The sequence below is a fragment of the Falco naumanni genome, chromosome 9 (assembly GCF_017639655.2).
Source record: "Falco naumanni isolate bFalNau1 chromosome 9, bFalNau1.pat, whole genome shotgun sequence".
Lineage (NCBI taxonomy): Eukaryota > Metazoa > Chordata > Aves > Falconiformes > Falconidae > Falco > Falco naumanni.
Window position 1 is genome coordinate 33,648,001 of NC_054062.1, and position 21,430 is coordinate 33,669,430.

The 21,430-nt window shown below is 42.2% G+C and overlaps 1 protein-coding gene across 12 annotated transcripts in view; it reads left to right on the top strand.

The window, feature by feature from the left end:
* The window catches only part of MICU1 (mitochondrial calcium uptake 1), a 105,761-nt gene that overhangs the window by 13,830 nt on the left and 70,501 nt on the right, over positions 1 to 21,430 (top strand). For all 12 annotated transcript variants that reach the window (XM_040607612.1, XM_040607616.1, XM_040607615.1 and 9 more), the window contains 2 exons: positions 9,952 to 10,138; positions 16,899 to 17,061. In XM_040607612.1, the coding sequence (XP_040463546.1) occupies positions 9,952 to 10,138; positions 16,899 to 17,061 (350 nt within the window). The remainder of the gene's footprint in view (positions 1 to 9,951; positions 10,139 to 16,898; positions 17,062 to 21,430) is intronic.

The following is a 21,430-nucleotide window of genomic DNA, read 5'->3' on the forward strand; positions in this document are numbered from 1 at the left end:
ATAGCACACTTGGCTAGGGGATGCTACTCTGCCTTTCTTTGTGCTCTGCTGACTGCTTCATATATGAAACTTAGCAGGGAAGCAGAAGGGGACAGTTCATCTTGTGATGGTAAGGTAGCTGTATGCAGGACTGGTTTTTAAGGGCCAGAGCCTGAGGTCACCTACTTGTGGTCCGTGAGGTTCAAAGCTTGTTTCCATGATTGTGGGGAGAAAGGAGCTATTTGTGCTTGCCTGAATGACCATCAGTGAACCATGGGCCTGTGCCACATTTGAAATAAATCAAGGACTCCCTTCTCTTCCCTCAAAATGTAGGAGCAGTGTGGCACCAGCAGTCACTCTAACTCATGGCTGCAATGGGAGTCTGAAAATAAAGCCTTTGCTTAAAACCCATCTTACTTTCATGACAATATTTAGGTTCTTTTTTGCTGCCACTCTGCTCACCTGTGTTGTGGCTGGAAGGCTCTAGTTCTAACACAACAGGAGGAAAATGATAGTGATTGTTCTGGCTGTTCCTAGAGCTGTCAAACTTTGATATCTGCTAAAAGGAGTTGCTCAGTCTGCGGAAAAACACCGTGATCCAGCACAGTGTTGTCTTACGCTGCATTCTGCTAATAATCTGCAGTTATGTAGTGCCTCTTTATTCACAGGACCTGAAGACCTCTGTGGCAATGGCCAGGGTAACACCCCTTTTCAGTCAGGGAAGTGAGCAGGGTTTTTTCCACTTAAAACATCCTCAGCATCATCTTTAAGTAGGTAGGACATAATGTCCTACGTAAAGGTGTCCCGAAGACAGAGAGTTAATATCTCCCTCCTGCAGCAGGTTCACTTTTGCTTTTTAAAACAGCCAAATTGTCAGTTGTTGGCTTCAGCTTTCATCAGTAGGAAGGTGCTTCCTGTAGCAAAGAGCTCTAATGGTACGCAGAGTGCTAGGTCACAGGTGATTTCAGGGAGAGATTCTTGGCTCCTGGAGTACTTGGCTGTTTCTTGGAGGCCCCTGGGCACTATGACTAGGCTTGACCTTGCTCAGCTGAGGGTGCTGATTGAAATCAGATAGAGAGGGGCAATGTCTTTGGAGTAGCATGGTCTGTGATCTCCCCAGTCCTTATCAATCTGGAGAGGCTGACTTGCTGTTACTGTTTGGTTTTTTTCCTTCTTTGCTCTATCTACTTTGTCTGTTATAAATTTGTAAAGCACTAAATAGAATTACACAGACTTTGAGGTATTCCTTTCCTACAGGAGCCATGAAATAAATCCACAATGTCAGTAACTGTAAAATAGTACTTCCAGGCTTATGATACTCATTTAATTAACTACTTCGCATACAACTCTTTAGTAAGAGGAGGAACAAAACTGATATATTTGTGTAGAAAATACTTCATACTGACACCTGTAGACATTTTAAAAAGACTTTTAAATAGGCATTTTGATGTTGTGTTTAAATGAGGGATAAGGAACTGCAAATTTCCTTTTGTCTTTCACAATATATAAAATGGGTGATTAGTAAGAGTTTAAGAATAAGCGTAGGTGAATACAAAACATTTGTAGTGACATCCTGGGTTATTTAGGTAGTACATCCTGAGTTATTACAGTAAAGTAGCAGTAAGTATAATGAATTAGTTACAAAAGGTAAATATGTAATATATGTAGCCAGGGCACAGGATTGAATAAGCCAGATGTCACTGAAAATATAACTTACGGACTACAGAGAGAAATGTCTGTATGCGTCTTGAGTATTTACAGTTAGTAGTAAGCAATTTCAATTCATTAAGTGTTGCAGTGGGTTTTGAATGGGAGGTTAGGGAGGTCCTTTGCATAACCAATTCTGTTGCTGGGGTTACTCTGTTGCAGGGATGACCTACGATGCTTGTTTACCGAAGGTTAGTGAAGCAACTGTGCTTTCATTGTGATAGGAAACTACCATGCTGCATAGCCAGTCTCTGAGGGGTCCGGCAGGTCCTAAGCGTGGCTCTCGTAGCATACCAAAGAATTGCTGTCCCTTTTGATGACAAACTCCTCTAATGAGGAATGTGTGCCTGCTAATATTCTGCTTAACTTTGGGTGGTCTGTTAATGAAGCTGAGGCACATCATTGCCCTTTGAGTAGGGAATGCTGTTAAGGGATGCTCTGCTGCAGGCTGTCAGTGAAGTTTTCTAAGGTAAGGGATGTCTCCCTCTTTTTGTTGTGGTTTTTTTTTTTTAATAGTTCATTTTCTTTATAGTTAAGGCATTAAAGATGTAGTAGGCTGAATCAAGAAGCAGTTGAAAATCTTGTGCTTCTTGGGCTAAGTAAGTAGAAGATGATGCAGTGTTAGATGAAGAGCAGTAATAAAAGGAAAAGAGTATCTGATGTATTTCTTTTTGCCATCTGCATAAAGCCTTGTGTAAATGCCCCAGCTCTTCTCTACTGCGGTGTGGGGAGCAGCACTGCATCTCTCATCAGTACTTAAAAAATGCTCAAACTTACTATTTCAAAACAGATTTCTTGTACTTCTGATGATGGTGTAAATTGCTGAAAAGGATTAATATGTTAGTGCCTGTATGTGAACTCACGCTATCCACTACTTAGCATGGAGAAAGACAGGACTTACCAAGTGGTTTGTCTGTCATGTGCAGCCTGAAACCAGTGTATTACAAACTGATTCTGCAGGATATGCTTTGAGCAGTGTCAGAAGCCAGTGCTGGGGTAAGAAAGCCTGCACAAAGGTAGGTAAATCAAGGATTAAAAGATATATATATAAGAAAACACAGTGGTTTTATGCCGTAAGACAGAAAAGACTTAGATTGTGTCTTCCTGAGATAGGAGGTAGGCTGGTGGGATCATCACGTTTGATCTGCATCTGTATGTAGCCTTCTGCATAGCCATCCATTGCGGGTGAGTGTTGGTCCTATTGACTTTGCTGTCTTCTGGGAGCTCCTGCTGCCTGGTTTTGGTGGAGTAAATCTCATGTGAAAAATTACCCAACAGGAGTAACTAATGGTGCTCTGTTTGGCTGTCGTAGAGAATACTTTAGCATTGCAAATAACTGAGCTTAGAAGACTAATGAAGTTTACCCTTTCTAAGCAATAACTTAAACTCTGAGGATTTCCAGCTGGCGGCAGAAGCAATTAAGTATCTGAGCATTGGAATAATGAACTGAATTAATTAATTTGAAATAAATCTTGGTGCGTTCATTGGCTAATCTAAATGAGCCATTAATAGATGAGCAGTACTGAACCTCTCAGTTTGCAACAAGCTTAATATTTATAAAAAATACTGTTACTGATGCTTGTGTAGAACTTGTATTTTGTATTTGTAGCTCTACATACCCATTGGGAGTGTTACTAAAAGGCCACAGATATGTTCTTTATGTCACAAACCTTCCTGGCTGAATCTGTGGGCGGTGGGCATCTGAAAGCACTTAAACTGGCATTTTAGTGCTGAATGTTGTCACTCAGTCAACCTGGTATTGAATGAAATAAGGGAGCATATGGACCTCTGGGGAGGACTTCTGTAAGCAGTGTCTTACCAAGTGCTCTTCCTGATTGACTGGAAGTATTTAGTTATGCTTCATTTCTTACCCTTCTGCAAATATATTAGTGGTATGAATAAGGGCAAGACATCTGTGTTGTTCTGGAACTTGCTTAACAAGAAGATCCTTTGCTACCAGCATGTTTGTATCTAATGCAGTACCCAGTCTTCTTTTGCTGCATCCCCTTGGCCTTACTCTGTGCTCTTACGTCTTTTGCCCCATTCTGTGCATAAGTTGAAGCAATTAAGCTTGTGATACCATCTCCCAGCCTTGACAGTATATTCTCATTCTGTTACAAACTCATATTTTTCATGCTTCGCTCCTCACCAGCAAGCTGAGCAGTGCTGGCTGCCACTTCTGCAAATTTCTTTCAGTCTTTACCAGTTCTTCCTCTCTTTTTCGGCCACCCTGTATCAAGTGCCCAGTTATTTTACTGGAAGGTTGTAGAGAAGACTCTTCATCTTCCTTGCTTTACTGACCTTCACTGCTTTTGGTGTTTGGTGGTTCTCCATCGGCGCTTCCGGAATTAATTTTGAAGCCTAGATCAGCCCATAGCTAACTCTGTTTAGGAATGCATTGGGGGGTTTTGCATCACTGTCATGGGGACTTCAGAGTAATTTGCTTGGAATACATTTTTAATGGCAAAAGTGTTGGAAATACCTTATGCCGGCTGAAACTGAGACTTTAAAAATCTTTGTTCTAGTAAAACAAAGGAAACCATGTAAATCAGTCAAGAAGGGAGAAGCTGATTTTATAGCTATGGATATGTCAGGTACTATGTAACCTGATGTAGGAGAGAAAGGACTAAAAAGTATAGGTATTATTCATATGAGGTTATTTTTATTTTGAGAATTCTGCTCCATTTTTTTAATTTTTTGTGAGAGATGACAGACTCAAGAGGCTATCCTTAGGATTGCTGTGCTGAGGGTTTTCTCCTAAGGCCTGAAGACATGTCGATCTGAGTGCTGTCTTGAAAGAGCACTGTGTCCTTTCAGGTGGCTTTTGGCTTCATATTATTTTTACCCATGAGCATCAGGGGAAGGAAAGAATCAGATGTTGAGAAATGAGCCAAAGTCAAAACTGGAGTCAATTAGGAAAAGATCTGAACAGCCTGGGGTGGGGGTGGGGGGGTGACCTCAGTTGACCTGCAGAGCTTAAAGCACAGGTATTGCCCTAAGCTTGCAGAGCTCTGGAGTTTGATCAGAGTGTGTTGATAGTATCTTATTTAAATGTTACATAGCAAATCAGAGCTAGGATTTGTGCAGAGAAGCCAAATGGATATGCAAGGAACTGTGCGTGCGTCTGTCAGCACTGTGGTTCAGGGGTATAGCCCCGTGCCCCACTTGGAGTGAGCTCTTCTGGTAATGTAAGCCGTGTCTCCTGGTTTAAGAAATTAACAGATGTGTAATTTACAAGGATATTATGGTAACGTCAGTAGGATGCCTCCAGTGTGTGTCATTAGGGTTGATGGCCTTTGTGAAGCAATTGTTCTCCTTGCTATCAGGGAGTCATATCTAAGGAGCTGTGTGTTATCCCACGTGATCCAAGTTAGCTGGTGAGACTGACCTAAAACCATTCAGGTTCATTTTCTTCAGAGCAGTCCCTTTCAAGGGGGCTTGAGGCGCAGGTCCTCATGCTCTGGCCTGTCTGTCTGCACCCACGAGCTGGTGCTGGTGCCTGAGCTGGTGCTGGTGCCTAAACTGGGCTGCAGCAGAGGAGAGTGGGAGGGAGCGTGAGAAATCTGCTAGTGTGCTGCCAAGGCAGGGCTGGGGGCCTCCAATCTAGTCTTGACAGGCAGCTGTCTCACCTATTTTTAGGAATTTGCTGGTGATGGAGAAATCAGTGATGGAATAAATCCTCCCTGGCAGCTGATTCCAGTGTTCTCTGTCCTTAACATTACATGCTTTCTGTGTATGTAAACGTGTATATATAGGCTTCTCCTTCTTTGCCATGTGTCTCTTCCCTTATGGTGTTCTTAAGCATATCCTGAATCTTGTCCTGCCCTTGCTGGACCAAGAGAACAGTCCTGCTGCAGTGGTTTTATGTATTAGTTATCTCACCTTCCTCTTTCCTTCTTTCTTATAGCAATCTGACTTATTTAGGTCAAGTTTCCCACATTGTGTTCTGGACCCTTAACCATTCCTGCTGCTCCCTGTTGGCTCTTCTCTGGTTTGTCCAGCTCTTCCTTGGAGTGCACTGTCAGTAGCTGAAGGCTTTTTTTGTGGGGATGGTCCTGCTGCTGGCTGGGGTGGAAGGAAGGACGTGCACATCTTGCAGATCATGCTGCTGTCTCCTTATGTTCTTGGACCTATTTTAAGCTATGGCTGGTATCCAGAGCTGTCTCCTCAATCTAATTGTTCATATTCACCTCTGGAATCTGTCTTAATTTTGTCATGTTCATTGCAGTTCATGCTACAAATTCATTGTGCTAATTTACAAGCAGTATTAAGTGCCGTGAAAGCTGAGGAAGGAAGCACAATAGTAAAAAATCCTGAGTGGGGTGACATCCTGAAAAAGCAGGCTATGGATCTTCATAATTTCTGGTTAACTTCTCATTAAAGTCTTAGCTAAGTAACTTAGTTGCTGAATATGGTTGAGGTGAGGATGAGACAGAGCTCCTCACTGAAAGCACTCCTGATCCCTGGAGGCTGCCTACTTTTATGAATGTTGTGTACAGGCTAGCTTTTGCATTTCAGTGTGGAAAACTGAAGTTTTAAGTGGCTTTTAAACCTCATGTGGATGTCTCCAGATGTTTATAGATAGGGAGTGTGGCAACTCGTCACCTGAAGAACACATCTGTCAGGCAGGATTCCCCTCTCCTGCTTCGTTTGGTGGCAATGTTTTTGCTGACTCCTGAGTGCCCAACTTCTTGTTAGATCTCCTGCATTTCCTTCTGAGACTAATGACATGATTATTAGATGTGATACCTAAGTGCTTTTCTACTGCCTTCAGGTTTAGAACAACTAAGCACTTACCTCTGGCACAAAGCTTTGTTACTTTAGCAAACTGTTATGCTTCTGTCACTCATAGAAGAAAAATATGTTAAAGTGAGAGATTACAATTTCTCTAATTGGAAGACCTGCAGCTGTGGAGTATCATGCCGGTGACTGCTGTGAGTACCAAGATCCTTTGTGTATGTATATCGTATGGTTGCATGCATGTGGCTTTGTCAAAGAACCATTTGCTAAGTGAAAATTCAGTATTTAGTCCTCCTCTGTGGTAGCTAGGTGGTTTTCTTTGGGGATGATGAAACTAATCTTATGCTTGATTGTTGGCTTTCTCCAAGGATTAAAAGAAGATACTATGAAGCAGATGGGAAATACAGTCTTTGCCTCAAATTCCGTTCACTGGGGGCAGGGTACGCAGACAGGACCTGAAGAGACCAGTAGGGTTGAAGCGTGGCAGCTAGGATCTGGGGCAGGCACACTCTGTGGGTAGAGGCTGGCTGCCAGTTTTGGCACAGAGTGAAGCGAGTCTTTGTATTTTTGTTGCCCTTTTGTGCAGAAGTTGTAACCACAGGCATGCCATTGGAAAGTCAGTCTCATCAAAAAAGGAGGTGTAGAGTCTTCACTGGCTGATGACAGTCCAGCAGGGTGGATCTTTCTAGAGCTGTGAGGTTTTTCCAGCCATACTCGGACATCTGCATTCAAAGACTCCTTTATGTGGGTGCAGATGGAAGGTGTAGTTGTTGGAAGCCAAGGATTTCAACAGAGGATGGTTGTGCAGGATGTAAAATACACAAAGTAGTAGGTGTACGTAGAGAGCAGATCCTTCAGTGATTAATTCAATGAGTAGTTTGGACTGTGTCCTGGAGGTGAGGAATAGCAGGTACCGTTTAAAACCTTGCTTGGGAAGTAGACTAGCTCTTATTCTCACAGCTTGTTTTGCTTGTATGCTGCAACGGTGATCTAACTGTAGAGCAGAGTTAATTACCTAGATAAACCAGGGAGGGGGGGGAAAGCAGACTGTATTCAAACAGCCTACGTCTGCATTGCTATAGCCAACTGCCTTGACAGTGTGATGGATTGAAGGAATGCGTAGGATTTGCTGAAAACGTTTGATTTTTAATTTCATTTATCCCTCCCCTGGTTTGCTAGCTGTCAGTCAAGCATTACAGGAGGAAATCTTTACCGATACAGCTATTCTGTGGCATGTTTCATATGGAATAGCTTGGTTGTGTAGATAAGCAATCAATTTTCTACTACTTTTCTGTCCCCAGGACCTTTTCCCAAGAGGTTCTCTCAGAGCTAATGACTGGTGTTCTGCTTACACAAGGGCTTTCTTTGACATGCACTACTGGTGTAGCCTCAGCTGGCAACACCTTATTCTAGCAAACTGCATATCAGCCAAAACCACAACTCCACAAGTATGTGCCACTGCTGATTAAACTTGCAGGAAAGGCTTCAGGAGAGGTGCCAGTGTGGACTTTGTGCTCCAAGAGACAGATCAACTTCCTGGCTCTTCTGGGGAAATAATTTCCCTATCTTAAGATGCTTGTGAAGGACTCAAGATTTGGATTCTGTCTCTCACTGAACCTGTTTGGTTCAGTAGAGGTCTTATATTATAGCAAAGCACCATCTTTGAAAACGTACTGGCAAATAGAGGCTCAGGACCTTTTCAGAAAGGAAAGGCTGGCACATTAGACTGTGTCTTGCATGAAAAGTCATGGCTAGTACTGCTCTTCACCAAGCACTTAAGTATTTTATTAAATCAAACCCTTGCGATGGAGTTGCATGCTGTCACAGCATAGACTAGAAACCTCTGAACTGCTTTAACCTAGCTGTAGTGCTGTGGGAATAACCCACAGCATTCCAAAGCAATGCTGGGATCTTGGTGGTTGTTCAAGTGATTTTGGTACTTCGCTGAACAAAAATTAATTTGCATTCATCATGATTCAATATTCTTAAGTATGCTCTTTGGGAGTTTATTCTAGAACAATAAAGTTTTTGTTTCTCAGCAGTACTGTGGAAGGATTTGAGTTCTTTAGCCCTTCCCCATCTGTCCTGTCCTATGACTGTTAGTGAATTACTAGATGCTGGTAAGGAATGATTTGTCTTTAATTTCAGTAGTGTTTAAATTAATTGATGGAGCACCTATCCTCATTTCTTCTTCTTGGAAGATGATGCTCTGAGATTGCTGCAAATCTGCATACTGCTGGGGAGACACAAACTTTCTCTGTTGATTTTACGTACCGTGTCTGTGTTTTACAGGAAACTGGTAGGATAAAATATGGGTAGCCTTTTGCTCAGAGCTTGGGAGATTTTGAAGATCTTGGTTTGGTTTTGTTTTCCTCCCAAGGCAGCTTTTTTTGAATAAATTCATGCAGTTGTAAATGACCACGTTCGTAGTTACAGGGAGCACTAAAGTACCAGCCTTCATCTGAAGGCCACTGGATAATGAGTGACACCTAACTGTGTGAGCCCTGAACCCTGTGAGAAGTCCAAAATAAATCACCAGGAATGCATGTCAAGGCAGCTTCACGTAAGTTACAGGCAGGCTAGGGTGTTTGCCTGAGCTGTTTGAGTCCTTTAGAAAGAGAAATCATTTTATCAAACTTTGCTTTGTTGCTTGTGACACATTAACATACCCTTAAAGACTATTAATTTAACTCATATTAATGTGGTCTGAGCTCTGGTTATAAACCACTTTAAAAGTAAAGCATAGGAAAGCCATAGCATTGTTTGGTTTATGGATTATTTAAGCACCCTATTGCCAGTTGCAGTTCTGCGAGTTACTTGTGGCTTAGTCTGAGTGATTTTGAGTATTGAGTCTTGGTCTACAAGCAGGGTTGCTGAAGAACTTTGTATTTGAACAGCAAGGGAAAAGGGGTCCTTTGTTCTGCCAGAGTTGTATTTCCAGCTTGAGGATAAACAACCCCAGTTTCTGTTGTCACAACTCCTGTAGCACTGGAGTTTAGAGCAGTCATTGGTGGAAGGAGGAAATAAAACAGCCTGTCACCTACTGGAGATAGAAAATAAATCAGGTGAGCTGAAACAAAGAGGCTATTCTTTCTGAATCCTGCAGTGCTGATGGTAAAACAGATTTTTATCACTTTCATATAAATCGGTTTTGGGGGAGTGGGGGTGGAATTTAGTGCTAGAGGAGGTATGGTATGCCCTTCCCGTTCTTTTTTGCACGTGTAGATTTTGGGAGAGGGCACAGTAATTCACTGAGTGATTTGCTCTCTGGTTTTGGGCTGGGAAAACTCACTGTGATTATTAGCTTGGATTTGGCAGGGCATGGGGGTGGTGGAAATTGTATTACAGCAGGTAAAGGCACACAATATTCCAAGGAGACTGATCACTTTTTTGCTTTTGCTTTGCAGTCCTCCATGCTGAACTGTAACAAATGTTTCATTCAAGTGAGAGAGTTGCATGGCAGTCTTTGTAGCCTTAGCACCCCTCTCAATTTTCTAAACTGGTGTTTTCTTTTGCCTTGGACAGGGCCTATGCAGAAGACTCATCCTCTGTAAAACAAGATCCGAGGGCTGAGCCAAGTGAGAAGGTGAAGCATGAGGAGGAGGAGGAGGAAAGCAGCAGCAGTGAGGGTAGAAAAGCCGTTGCATCGGGCAATGAGGAGGCTCAGCCGGAAGGGAAGAAGAAGAAGCGTTCCGGGTTCAGGGACCGTAAGGTACCAAGCTTGGGCATGTTACAACTGCAGCTGTTGCACTGCAGTAGAGAAAAGGACAAAACTTGCATAATGTTTTTTCAGACTGTGGTGTAGCGAACGTATAGAGTCTGGCCTTTGCTCTGTGCCTTCGTTTTCTAAGGGACCTTACTGTTTTGGGAACCTACTTTCTTGGCATGCTACCTTGAGTTTCTTTAGGTTGAACTTTTTTAGCAAGCAACTTGGAAAGCACAGTACACTGATCCTGTGAAACTGAGATCTTTTCTCGCATCTCCAGTTGGATGTCAGGAGAATTGCTCTGAGAAATCAAGACTCCTGCCTTGATGGCTGTTAGGATGGTGCATGCAAAGTAGGGAGTCAGTGCAAAAGCTTTAAAACCATCTAGGGCATCCACCATGTGTGTGTCTGGGAGTCCATCTATTTGCCTGTGGACATACGGAGTGTATGTAGGAAAAAGAGGATGAATGTGGAAGGAAGGGTTGTTGGAAAAGCATACTTTAATTCTTTTTTTTAATTATTCCATGTAAGAGTAGTTGTTGAAATACAGCCTCACTCTGCTCATGGTTAGTCATATCTCCCTCTTGATGCTTATGCCTATTTAATTTTCATATCAGGCACATTTTCAACAAGAGGAAAGCTTGAGTAATAAACTATATTGTCAGCTTGTGACTTGGCTTCACTGTTGAGCAATCCTGAGAGCTTTGGGCTGCTCAGAACTGTTAGACAACTAGTTCAGTACTATCTGTAACACTGTTACTACAAGATGTATGATTTGGTCTGATGGAGAGTCCTATAACTGAGATTTGGCAGACAATGTGATTTTATTTTTTTTAAAGCTGTCTGGATGTTGGTTTTATTGGGCTGTGTTGGATGATTTAATATCTTTGCAGTGCCAAGGAGGAGAATGGGAGTATATGCTCTTCACTATTTCTTTCTGTATGATTTGCTTCTGATAATTATTTTTAAGTCTGTATCCTGGAGGCTGCATCTCATTAGCTGTTAAATTGTGGATGGTCGTATATAGTGGCTTAACAACTTTTCATAAAAAAATTAAGAGCTGTTTATTTGACGTTGCTGAATCATATTCTGCTCTTGGTTAGAGTATATTACACAACTTGAAATTTTCAAGTGCCTTGCAGTATCTGGGGCTCCAGACTCTCCCTGTTGTGACATGCTGTGGTGGCAGCTCAGTTAGGTTATGCTGTAAGATACTACACTGAGATATTCAGAATTGTCCAGGAATATGGATTCTTGGCTTGTGCTAATTTTCTTGGCAACTGGGTGTCAGGCACTCTTGACAGCTTCAGCAAAACTTTGACTCTTGCCAGTACCACTCAGGGGAAGTGGGTTATTTTTTCCAGTATCAGCAGATGGTGGCAGGTTGCAAAGAGCAAAGAAATGATCCACCTTCATCCACACTCTTACTTTTAAAGAAAAAAAATTTGTCATCACAAGTGAATGTAATGACTGATGTTACTAATTTTTTTCCTTTTGTCTTACATGGCTGGTTGCTTCTGGCTAGGGAAGCCAGCAAATATTTGTTTGCAGGCGAGGACTTTTATTCCAGTTGTTAGGAGACATCCCTACGCTGACCAGCTCTTTCCTTCCCATACTAGGCAGGGAAGAATATGACCATGCTTTCCAAATAAGATGTGAGCCAGGTGTGGAGGATGCCCAAGAGGTCTGTTGAGAATGCAGCCTGGATCCCTTCTCAGTCCACAGCCTGCCTTCCTCCTACAGTACTTAACTCGGGGGCAGTGATTTCAGCGGAGAGAGCAGTGTTTAAGACGGACTTTTTTGCCAATGTAAGCCCTTCTTTCTCCAGACTTAAGATGGAATGTACCTTCTGTAACCCGAATGGCAGTGTTGCTTTTGCTTTGTTTAATGCAGGATGTAACCGGTAGTCTCCCAGGTGCTGGGTTCTGTGTTTGTTTGAGCGGCTCTGTTGTGGGCTTGGTGTTTGATCAGCAGTTGCCCTAGTGAGTCATCTCAGGAGGTATGTCTGAATGCTACCAGCTCAGATGACAGACAAAGGTGTGCCCTGGCTTCTGACTCAAAATCAGGGCTGCTCCCAGGATGTGCTACTCTCCTAATGAGTTGTGTAGCACTTTAGGGAATTCCTGACTCTTTCCTGACTCCTCTATGTTTTTCTTTAAAAAAACAACCACCACCACCCACAGTAAAAACCCTTTCCAGCTCCTCCCGTAATTAATTGGAACATAGTGTGGGGTTTTCCTTGAGAAAAAAATGAAGCTTAATTGAAAGTATTTTAACAGTTGTTATGCCAATTCTGCTTTTAATGAAGTTGTGATTAGTGGTGAAATAACAAATTAGGCTTGAGATAGCTATTTTGGGTAGTGATTCAGTGAAGAGGAAGTTGAAATACAAATCCCTTGGCATTTGCTGGGGCTGGTGCTGCGATTGTGTATGGATGGTTCCCAGGCACGTGTTGTCTTTTAGGCTGTGCGATGTATAGGTCTGACTGTGTAAGGCAGAGAAGGAAAAGATTTTGAGCCCTTTCATAGGTAGAAGGCTGATGAGCAGTAATACATGATGTGGGTGGACTGATGTGTTAATTAAGTGTTTGCATGCAGCATTAGGGCTGCTTTGTCAAGATCTGATTGCAGTGTTTTCTGTGTCCTGCAGGTGTGCTGCCTTAGGAGTGTTAGTTGTGCTGGAACTTCATTTTGGTGTGCATTACAATAGGAAACCCAAAGAAAATTAATTGTAATTAATTTACACTGCTGGCATGTGTGCACTGTTGCATGGTCAGGGAGGCCCTGGTGATGCTCTGGAAGTGAATTGAGATGTTAATTTAGAGCTTTATTTTCATGTCTGCACAAGACTTGATTTTTTTCCTTTTAACCTGAGGCTTAGCATAAACATTGACTGTCTCAGCAGCAGCTTTGCTCTTGTAGAGCAATGGGGATTACTTGCTCATCTTTCTCCTCCAGTAAGTACGTACTATATTAATAAGTGCAAAAAAAGATTTTTTCCATTTGGTCACATAATCTTTCTGGAGGCCCCTGATTACATGAGGCTGTGCCTCTGGGGTCAGGGTGAGGGTTTTGGCAGGTCTGCACTGCATCGAGGACTGGCACGTGCTGGGAAAAGGCCACTGCCTGGGTACACGCTTTGCCAGGAGAATGTTTTGGATTATTTCATAGGTGAGAGGGTCTGGGAGAAGAGACTTGTCTGGGATGATTTTTGTGTCCAGATTATTTAGAAGTAGTGTAAAAAGCCCTCAGAGATGGTCATGTGTGCACCCAAAAACACATGTGCTTTTTATTACACATATGTATAGTGAGATCAGGGCACCCCTATTACTGCCCACTTTGTGTTTAGCACCCAATCTTGAGTAAGTTGTTCCCATTTGCAAGGTCTTGGCTGTTCCCTTCTTGACCTGGCTTCATGTTCAGTCTGGTCTTGAAGTCAGAGGGATGGGTTTTAGCATATTTATTAGGTTTTGCCAGCTGATTAGATCATGTTAGCGAAAATGAGGTAGTTGTGAGTTCAGCTGCAGGCAAAAGGGCAGAAGTGTTGCAGCATTTGCTCACTTCTTGTAGGGATTTTTGAGGAAGTGTGATTTGGGTTGTGATGAAAACAGCCTGTGAGATACTAAACAAGAATTTTAGATTCTACTTTTTTGGTGTAGATTGTGAGTTATTCAAGACTGTTGTTCCTCATAATTTTTCAGGAATGTATTTGTCCTGAAATGTGTTTGTCACAGCTAATTACTGGGACTCAAAAGGATGGAAATAATTAAAACTAGCTTCCCATGAAACGTTGAGTAGCTGTACATAATCATGTTCCTTTCTGGATCTGAAACTAATCGCTTCACAAGTAACACCCGCTTTTTACACTGCATCTCTTTCATGGAGATGGTAGGTCAACTCAGCTTGCTTTGGCCAGATGTGGCAAACTTTGCATCAGAAGATGATGGTCATTTAAAAATCCTTAATTTCCTGCTTTGTCTGATGCTGCTTTAAGACTAATTCGAAATGAGATGGTCAGCTCTCCACCTGCTATTGGTCCTATTTTTGTAAAGGCATTCAGCTGTTTTTCTTGGAGGATGGGAAGCCCAAAACTGCTTTACATATTTCTCGTGAAATTTCAGACTGCATGTGGACAAACCTCTGGGTTTGCAGATCTGTGAAGGGTTGTTGTGTTGCATGCTGAGACAGGAGACCTTTTTTAAGCTTTACATGGCTTTTGAGCAACAGACTGACCCTTCCTGCTCTAAAGCTGCATATCAAAACTGCATCCTTGTAAGTGCATAGTGGTCATCTGAGGAAGCTCTTTGTTTAGCAGTATGCATGGATAGATGACAGTATGGCAAATGATCTACGTAGGAAAGGGCCATGTAGTAAATGGGTACTTTGCTTCTGTTGCAAGTGACGATCATGGTGGACTTGAGGGTGCAGTGTGGATCTGATTGGGGTGTGGGAAAACTGCTGTGCCTGAAGTCTAAGCAAAATGTAGACTGCTTAGCATCAAGAAAGCAAGGGCCTTGAGGATTACCCCGAGCTTGGGGGGTATGAAAGAGTTAACAGTGAAGTTGTTGGATCAATAAGGAGGAGTCTCAGTAAAGATATTAGGTGAGGAACAAGGGCAATGCCCACACTCCAAAAATGAGAAGAAAAGCACTTGATAGCAATAGGCCTGTCAGCAGTATTTTAGCAAGATCTTAAAGCAGATACAGAGAAAGATCCATTGTGGATGTGAAGTTGAGTGGGGTAAAACAAAACGTGGTTTTACTGGCAGAGATGTCAAAGACTAATGTCTCTGGTGCAGCAGTGGAGTTGTCAAGTAAAAGAGGTGCAACTTACCTAGCTGGGTTGAAGGAAAGCATTTGATAGTGCCTTGCCAGAAATTTTTCCCCAAGCTTGGAAACTCAGGAATTGTGTGAAGTTTCAGGTGGACAGATGTTTTAGCTAGAAAGCAAGCTGTGTTGAAAGGGTGTTATGGATGGAGGGAGCTGCTGGTTCTAGTCTGTGGTGTCTGCTTTTAGCTCCAGTTCTGGGCTTGATACTGTAGTTGGTTTTAGTTGCTTTGCTTGAAGGTAAGGTGCTTAACTATGTTTTTGGCTGATAAGGTTGGGTGGGGTGTTATTTGTGAGATCAGGTCATGCTACAGGAAGGGGTGAGATACGGGCCTGAAATCACAAGTCAAAAGGTCACTTTGGCATAACAAGTTATCACCTACCAGGTGGGAGCTGTAGGCAAAGACATGTGCAGTTTGGCAGCTGGGAAAGTGCATGTTGTTGTTTACTGCGGTTTGGCTGATAGACAGTGACTTGTAACTTTACAGTAAGACAACTGCTCTTTATCCAGTGCCTTTATCTTTGTAGGACCTTGTGGAATCAACAAACCTAATCCCATTTTTATTGCTTGATTATAGGTGCAAAGGTGAGTAGCAAAAGGGACTAAGGACAAAAAATTTTTTCTGTGTAGGTGACTGCAGGAAAGAGGGAGCTGGCTGTAGTGCTTGATGCAGGGACATTTCTGAATTCTGAAAAATCTATGGTGATGCTAAGAGTGGGGACGATGCTTTAGATATTGGCATTATAGATAATGTCATCTACAGCTGTATTTGCTCAAGATCAGAGCTGGAACACATGTAGAAGAGAGAGGCTTTGCTTTCCCCTGGTTGCTTTACCGAAGCCTGACTTGGGGGATTAAAAGCCTTGGCCTAGTTTTATTCTAGAAATATGAAAAACTAGAGAGGGTGTTTTCTGCCTGATAAATATCAGGGTGGAGAAGTTGTCTGAGTTTAAGGACAAGGCTAAAACAAGATGAAAGCCATAAATGATCTACAGCTGCTTTGGCAGTACCCTTGATCTTGCCTATTCTCTCCCAACAGATCACTGGTGGTGGTTTTGTTGTTTTTTTTCTCCTGTAGCTATTGGGCAGAAGTACTGAAAGTTTCAAGTACTTTATGGACTGTCAAACATGGCATATAATACAGGAATAGTAGGCTGAACTAAGAAGGAAATTTTTCTATCCTAATACATAATGAAGTGTAGGTCTTTGTGCCTTTTTCTTCCCTTGTGGCCTTATGTTGTGATTTTGTAAAAGCTTTCTGTTCACTTTGATTAATTCTAGCTGTGTGTTGGAGAAAATGGTTCTAGGTACAAAATAATTGCTGCTGGCAGAGTTAGCAAGTGGCAGATTGGTGGGGAGGAGAGGACTGAGTAGAGAATGTTTCTGCAGAATTTTGCCAATGTGATAGAAAAGAGGAAAAAATGAGGTTGAGTGACTGAGCAACCAGCTGTGCCTCCAAGTAGTTCTTTCCAAGACTCAGCTTGAAAATAAAGGTCTCTCCCAGCTCTCCAAGGCTTTTCTTTTACTTCATTTACTATTCACAAGTCAGAACCTTCAAACACTATGGTTAAAATGTTGAGCTGCTTTTAGCATCATGAATGTGATGCTAGTGCTTTTTTATGTTCATGTTTAAAAGCACCTTCAGAGACTTTAATTTGTTTTTCCCCTGCCATCATGGTGACTCAAAACTTACCAATAGTAAGGACTCTTGTGTGAGCTCCTAATATTCCAGTATTAAGAGAGATATTTCCAATTTTCCTGGTAGTTCAAAGGTTGAGGATAGGATGGGGTTTGACCCTTTCAGCATAGTTTCTTTCCAGTGTGTTGCTGCACACATCTTTGTTCTGTGGCAAAACCTTCAGAGGACTAAGGGTGGCTGCTAAGGTGGGTGTTGGGGGATCTAATTTAACCATCTAATGCTGGTTAAATTTCATATCCAGGTGATGGAATACGAGAACAGAATCAGAGCCTACTCCACACCGGACAAAATCTTCAGATACTTCGCCACTTTGAAAGTCATAAATGAGCATGGTGAATCGGAGGTTTTTATGACACCGCAGGATTTTGTGAGATCGATAACACCTAACGAAAAACAACCAGAAAGTAAGTTGTGTGTGGAACTAATTGGAGGAACTAATACAGTGAAGTGGAATAAACTTTCCAGTCTCTGCTTACCTGATCTTTAAAATTCACTTCAAAAAGTTACTTTGTCAGGTATTGTTCTTGTTATATTGAGAGGTACGGCACAAAAGGGGAGTTGGTGTTTGATTTGGGTGCTGCCACAGTCAAAAAAAGTAATGCTCTGAACCCATGCATTATGGCAGTGTGATGATGCACAGAAGGATAACAGAGTATAACAGATGTAGGAACAGGGCAGAAAAATACCAGTGCAGCTGTGCAGGAGCCATGCTCATCTCTCCCACAGAGTCTGCAGTGAGTCCATGCCAGCCTGAACTTAGCTGACTGGCAGCAGCACAGTGCTGCCAAATAACAGTGATCATTTGGGTTCAGAAGTGTAGTTGTGATAGCTTCTTTGGAGCTTTGGATCTATTCTGTCTCCATGCTCCAAACCTAAAATGTTGCCTGAAGTTCTGTTGCAGCATAGTACATCTTGTTGGTGTGGCCCCATGAAGAGCAGATGAGATGACCTTCTTGTATATTTAATAATGAAAGTTTAGCTTCAACTGAAACAGTTTAAGAACTGTTCGTAAACCTGCAAAAGGAGGTTGCTTTGGCAAGGAAAACCTTAGCAATAAAGGAGTTGAGGCAGCCCCATTCACTCAGCTGAGTTGTGATGCAGCTGACCACAGTGGGGCTCATCTCTGCTGGCTTCAAATTCCTTGTGGGTTGCAGGGAAGCACATCAGCCATGGTACCTGTGGGGGTTTGGCAGGCAACAGGTGGGAGAGCAGATGCTTTTTTCTGGTCTGGGGAGCTATGTCCTGAGCATTTGGCAAGAAGTTGGTTTTTGTGGGGTGGCAGGAGGATTTTCCCTGTCTTCTGTTTTGGAGGAGATTTGTGTTTTGAGTGACAACTGGGAAATCAGGTTTCTTGGTCTCCCAGAGTGTCTCTCAGAGAATGAAACAGGCTTTGGTCAAATTAAAACTCCTCCTCTTTCCCCAGGCATTAATGAAGAACTTCAGCCTCCAAATGTTAACTTTTTGAGAGTGGAGTTTATGTGCAAACTGTGAAACTGTTTTGATATCTTACATGAAGTTGCTAAATAAATATCATGCACACTTGTGCTTAGAAAACAACACCACTAAGTGTGCATAGGAGGGAAGAAAAAATCCTGGCATTAGCATTAAAAACAGGTTGGTGAACTGCTATTTAGGTTTTCATCAGGTCCTGAAAATGCCTTTAGTTTTCATATGAATTACATAGTTTCATCTTCAGTGAAGAAGTAGCTTGAGCAATAAACAGAAAATAATGTTCATAGATAATGAAATTGTTTTACCATTTTATCTATCTTAAGCTCTTAGGTACTTTGAAAAGCAGTAGCGCCTGGCTGAGTGCAAGTCTTTCCATGCAAGATTTTTTTTGGTTTAGGTTTTTTGGTTTGGTTTTTCTGGATTTTTGCTGTCCAGCTAAAAATAGAGAACATCCTATGTTTAATTTCAACACATCTGATTCTCTTTTAGTTCCTCCGTGCAATATATGTGCTTGGTGCATTTTAAGGTGTGCACAGAAAATAGGTCGAAGAGTGCTCAGAAAACACCTACTTGGGAGACAAGCAAAGGTGACTAATGGGAAATAATTTGTCAGTCTTAGCCACTAACTTTGTTGTAGCTGTTGTTACCCTGGCTAGGTGAACTGCTTAAATGGCCCCTGAAGCCTGTTCCAGCCTTTAAAAGCCTGCAAATGCTGCCAGTCAGTGACACAAAGCAGCCTATAAGGGAAGAAGATTGCCTTGGTGATACTTCGAGGTGCTCTTGGAAAGTGGAATGAGATTGAGCTTTGGCTACCTATCAGCAGGCAAAGCAGGAGAGTGAGCATCTTGTGTCTTGTTAGTTTGAAAATCTGTCTTGAGGACTGTTACTGTCATGGACTTTCTTCTAGACTAAGCTGCTGCTGGGATGGCTTTTCCTTATGAGCACTGTACATGATGACAATCACAGTGAATGTTTTAATACCTAATGAACAGTAGAAGGGTAAAAACACTTAATGCTACAGTAAAGTCAAAGCAGACATAATCTTGTTGCCAAATGTTTTAAAAGCTGGTAGTAAAAAAAATAAATAATGAAAAAGATAGGTCTGATTTTAAAACCAGAAGTGAAAAACAAAGAGTGCTACCTGCTGACTGGATTATTTCCATACTTTACATCTGTTTGATACTTTTGGCTCACAGGATTATCTAGGTTGTAGATTAGTAGGGAAATGTTGAGGCTGCTTTCTCCCTGAGCCACAGCTCAGGTATGCCCTCCACTGGGGCTGGAGCATCCTGCCTTCATCCCAGGGCACTCATTCGGGTGGTTATGTAGCTTGGAGTGCTCCTTGGAAATCTCCCTCAGGTAGTGATGTAGCCCACTGTAATCATACTAGCTTGGTAGGTTAATGCTTGAACTAAATTATGGGTTACTTTCTGCAGTCTCGCTGACCCCAAGGTTTTCGGTGTGTGGCATTTGTTGGTATGTTTGTACAGCAAAGCAATAACCTTCTGGTCCTGTGAATTAATATGGTCCTGCATAAGCAGTCTGAGACAGGAGGAGAGCAGGGGAATGCTCAGTATGCTCCAGCTGCCAGTCTTAATTTCAGCAAGTAACTTCTTGTTAATGTGTCTGTGATTTTATGGAGAGAAAAATACTGTGGAATGTAAGTGATACAGAGTAATGAGGTATCCAAGTCCCTGTTGTATTTATTTTTAAATTGATAATCTACTGTGAGGTACCATATGCCTGACTCATTTTTTATGGATTGTACAGAGGAAAGTTTGATTTATTGTCAACAAAGTGTCAACTCAATTCTAGACTGCATTTTGTTAATGAATGCAAATTCATTATCTCCTGTAGATTGCTTTCTCTAGTTCAGTAAAACTTTCTGCTGTAGCTTTCTCAAGTAGGCAAGCTGTGCTTAAGGTATGACACCCTCTTGCTGAGCTTGGAACTCTGTCAGAATAAGCCAAAGAATGGCATTAAACTTGGAAACTGCTTTAAATTTTTTTTTTTTCTTTATATGCTGTCTGGGAAGTCCAAGCACCAACAGAAGCATGGGCAGTAATATCTGCTCCAAGGCTGGATGAACAGGGATGGTTGCTTTGTACCTGGTGCTTTCTTGGTACCCCAGCTGAAAATACTGTTACTCTGGTCGACAGGGTAAGGTTTTACAAAAACAAACAAGTCAAAACAAAACAACAACAACAAAAAACATTTTAGATGTTGCAGCTCTTTGAAGGCGGGTGGGCTTTTACTGAAAAAGGCATATGAAGCCATGACACTTGACAGGAACCATAACCATGCCTGGTACTTGCAGGTTGTTGCTGGCATGTTCTCTGTAGTCTTACACAACTGTTGGCCTACAAGAACGTTGCCAAGTGCTTGGACCTGCTTGGTGGTGGCCTGCCCAGTCATCCTTTCTTTCCTAGCCTCTAAGTTCCCTCCGTTTCTCCAAGTTTCTCTGGGTCCTTTCTACGTTGATCATTTTCCTAGGGGAACTGAGTGTTTTAGGGCATCCTGGACTGAGAAGGAGCTGTGGTATAATCAAGCAGTACTATTTTTTTGGTCTCTGCATAAGGATTGAAAGAAGTAAAAAATGCTTCATATATCATCACAGCATCACAAAGACAGGTTACACCCAAACCAGTCTTGCTCTTCCATCCTAGTGTTAACACCCCTGGTTAGCCCAGACTCCCACTGCATGAAAACTCCTGCTGCCTGTAAAGATCCACCATGCTGTGTAGCAACTCAAATATCTGAACTCTTGAAAATGCCCTGGAAGGTTTGGGGGTTTTTTTGTGGGTTTTTTTTTTTTTACCTTGTCTGCAAGAAACTATGAACATGCTGTTAAAGCTCAGCCAGAAGCAGCAGCTCTGCCCCTGCAGCCTCTGTGCACAGGATGGTGTTGGAGTACAGGAGCTGTGAAGGACTGAGCTGGTGTCTGGTGGCTTGACCAGACTGTGTATAGCTTGATTCTCAGTTTTGAAATAGTTTTGGTTTTCATGTTTGGACTAATCATGAGCAGCTGAGCAGAAACTGGCATCTGGATTGTTGCAATGCTTGAGTGAATATCTGTTATTTTGAGTTAAGTTTGTGAAATACGGATCTGATTTTCTGTAGAACCAACAGTCATGAGCTGTGACAAATGCCCACCTAGTCTGGTGGGGAGGGGAAGGACTCCCTAAGCTTATATAGATCCCTAAAGTTATGCAAAGTGTTCAGTTCAGGTATTTAACACCCAGAAGGAAACTAGAGATGCTGAACTTGCCTTCTGGTTTGTTGATAGGGACTCACTTCTGTGTTCTCCCCCCAAATCCATCT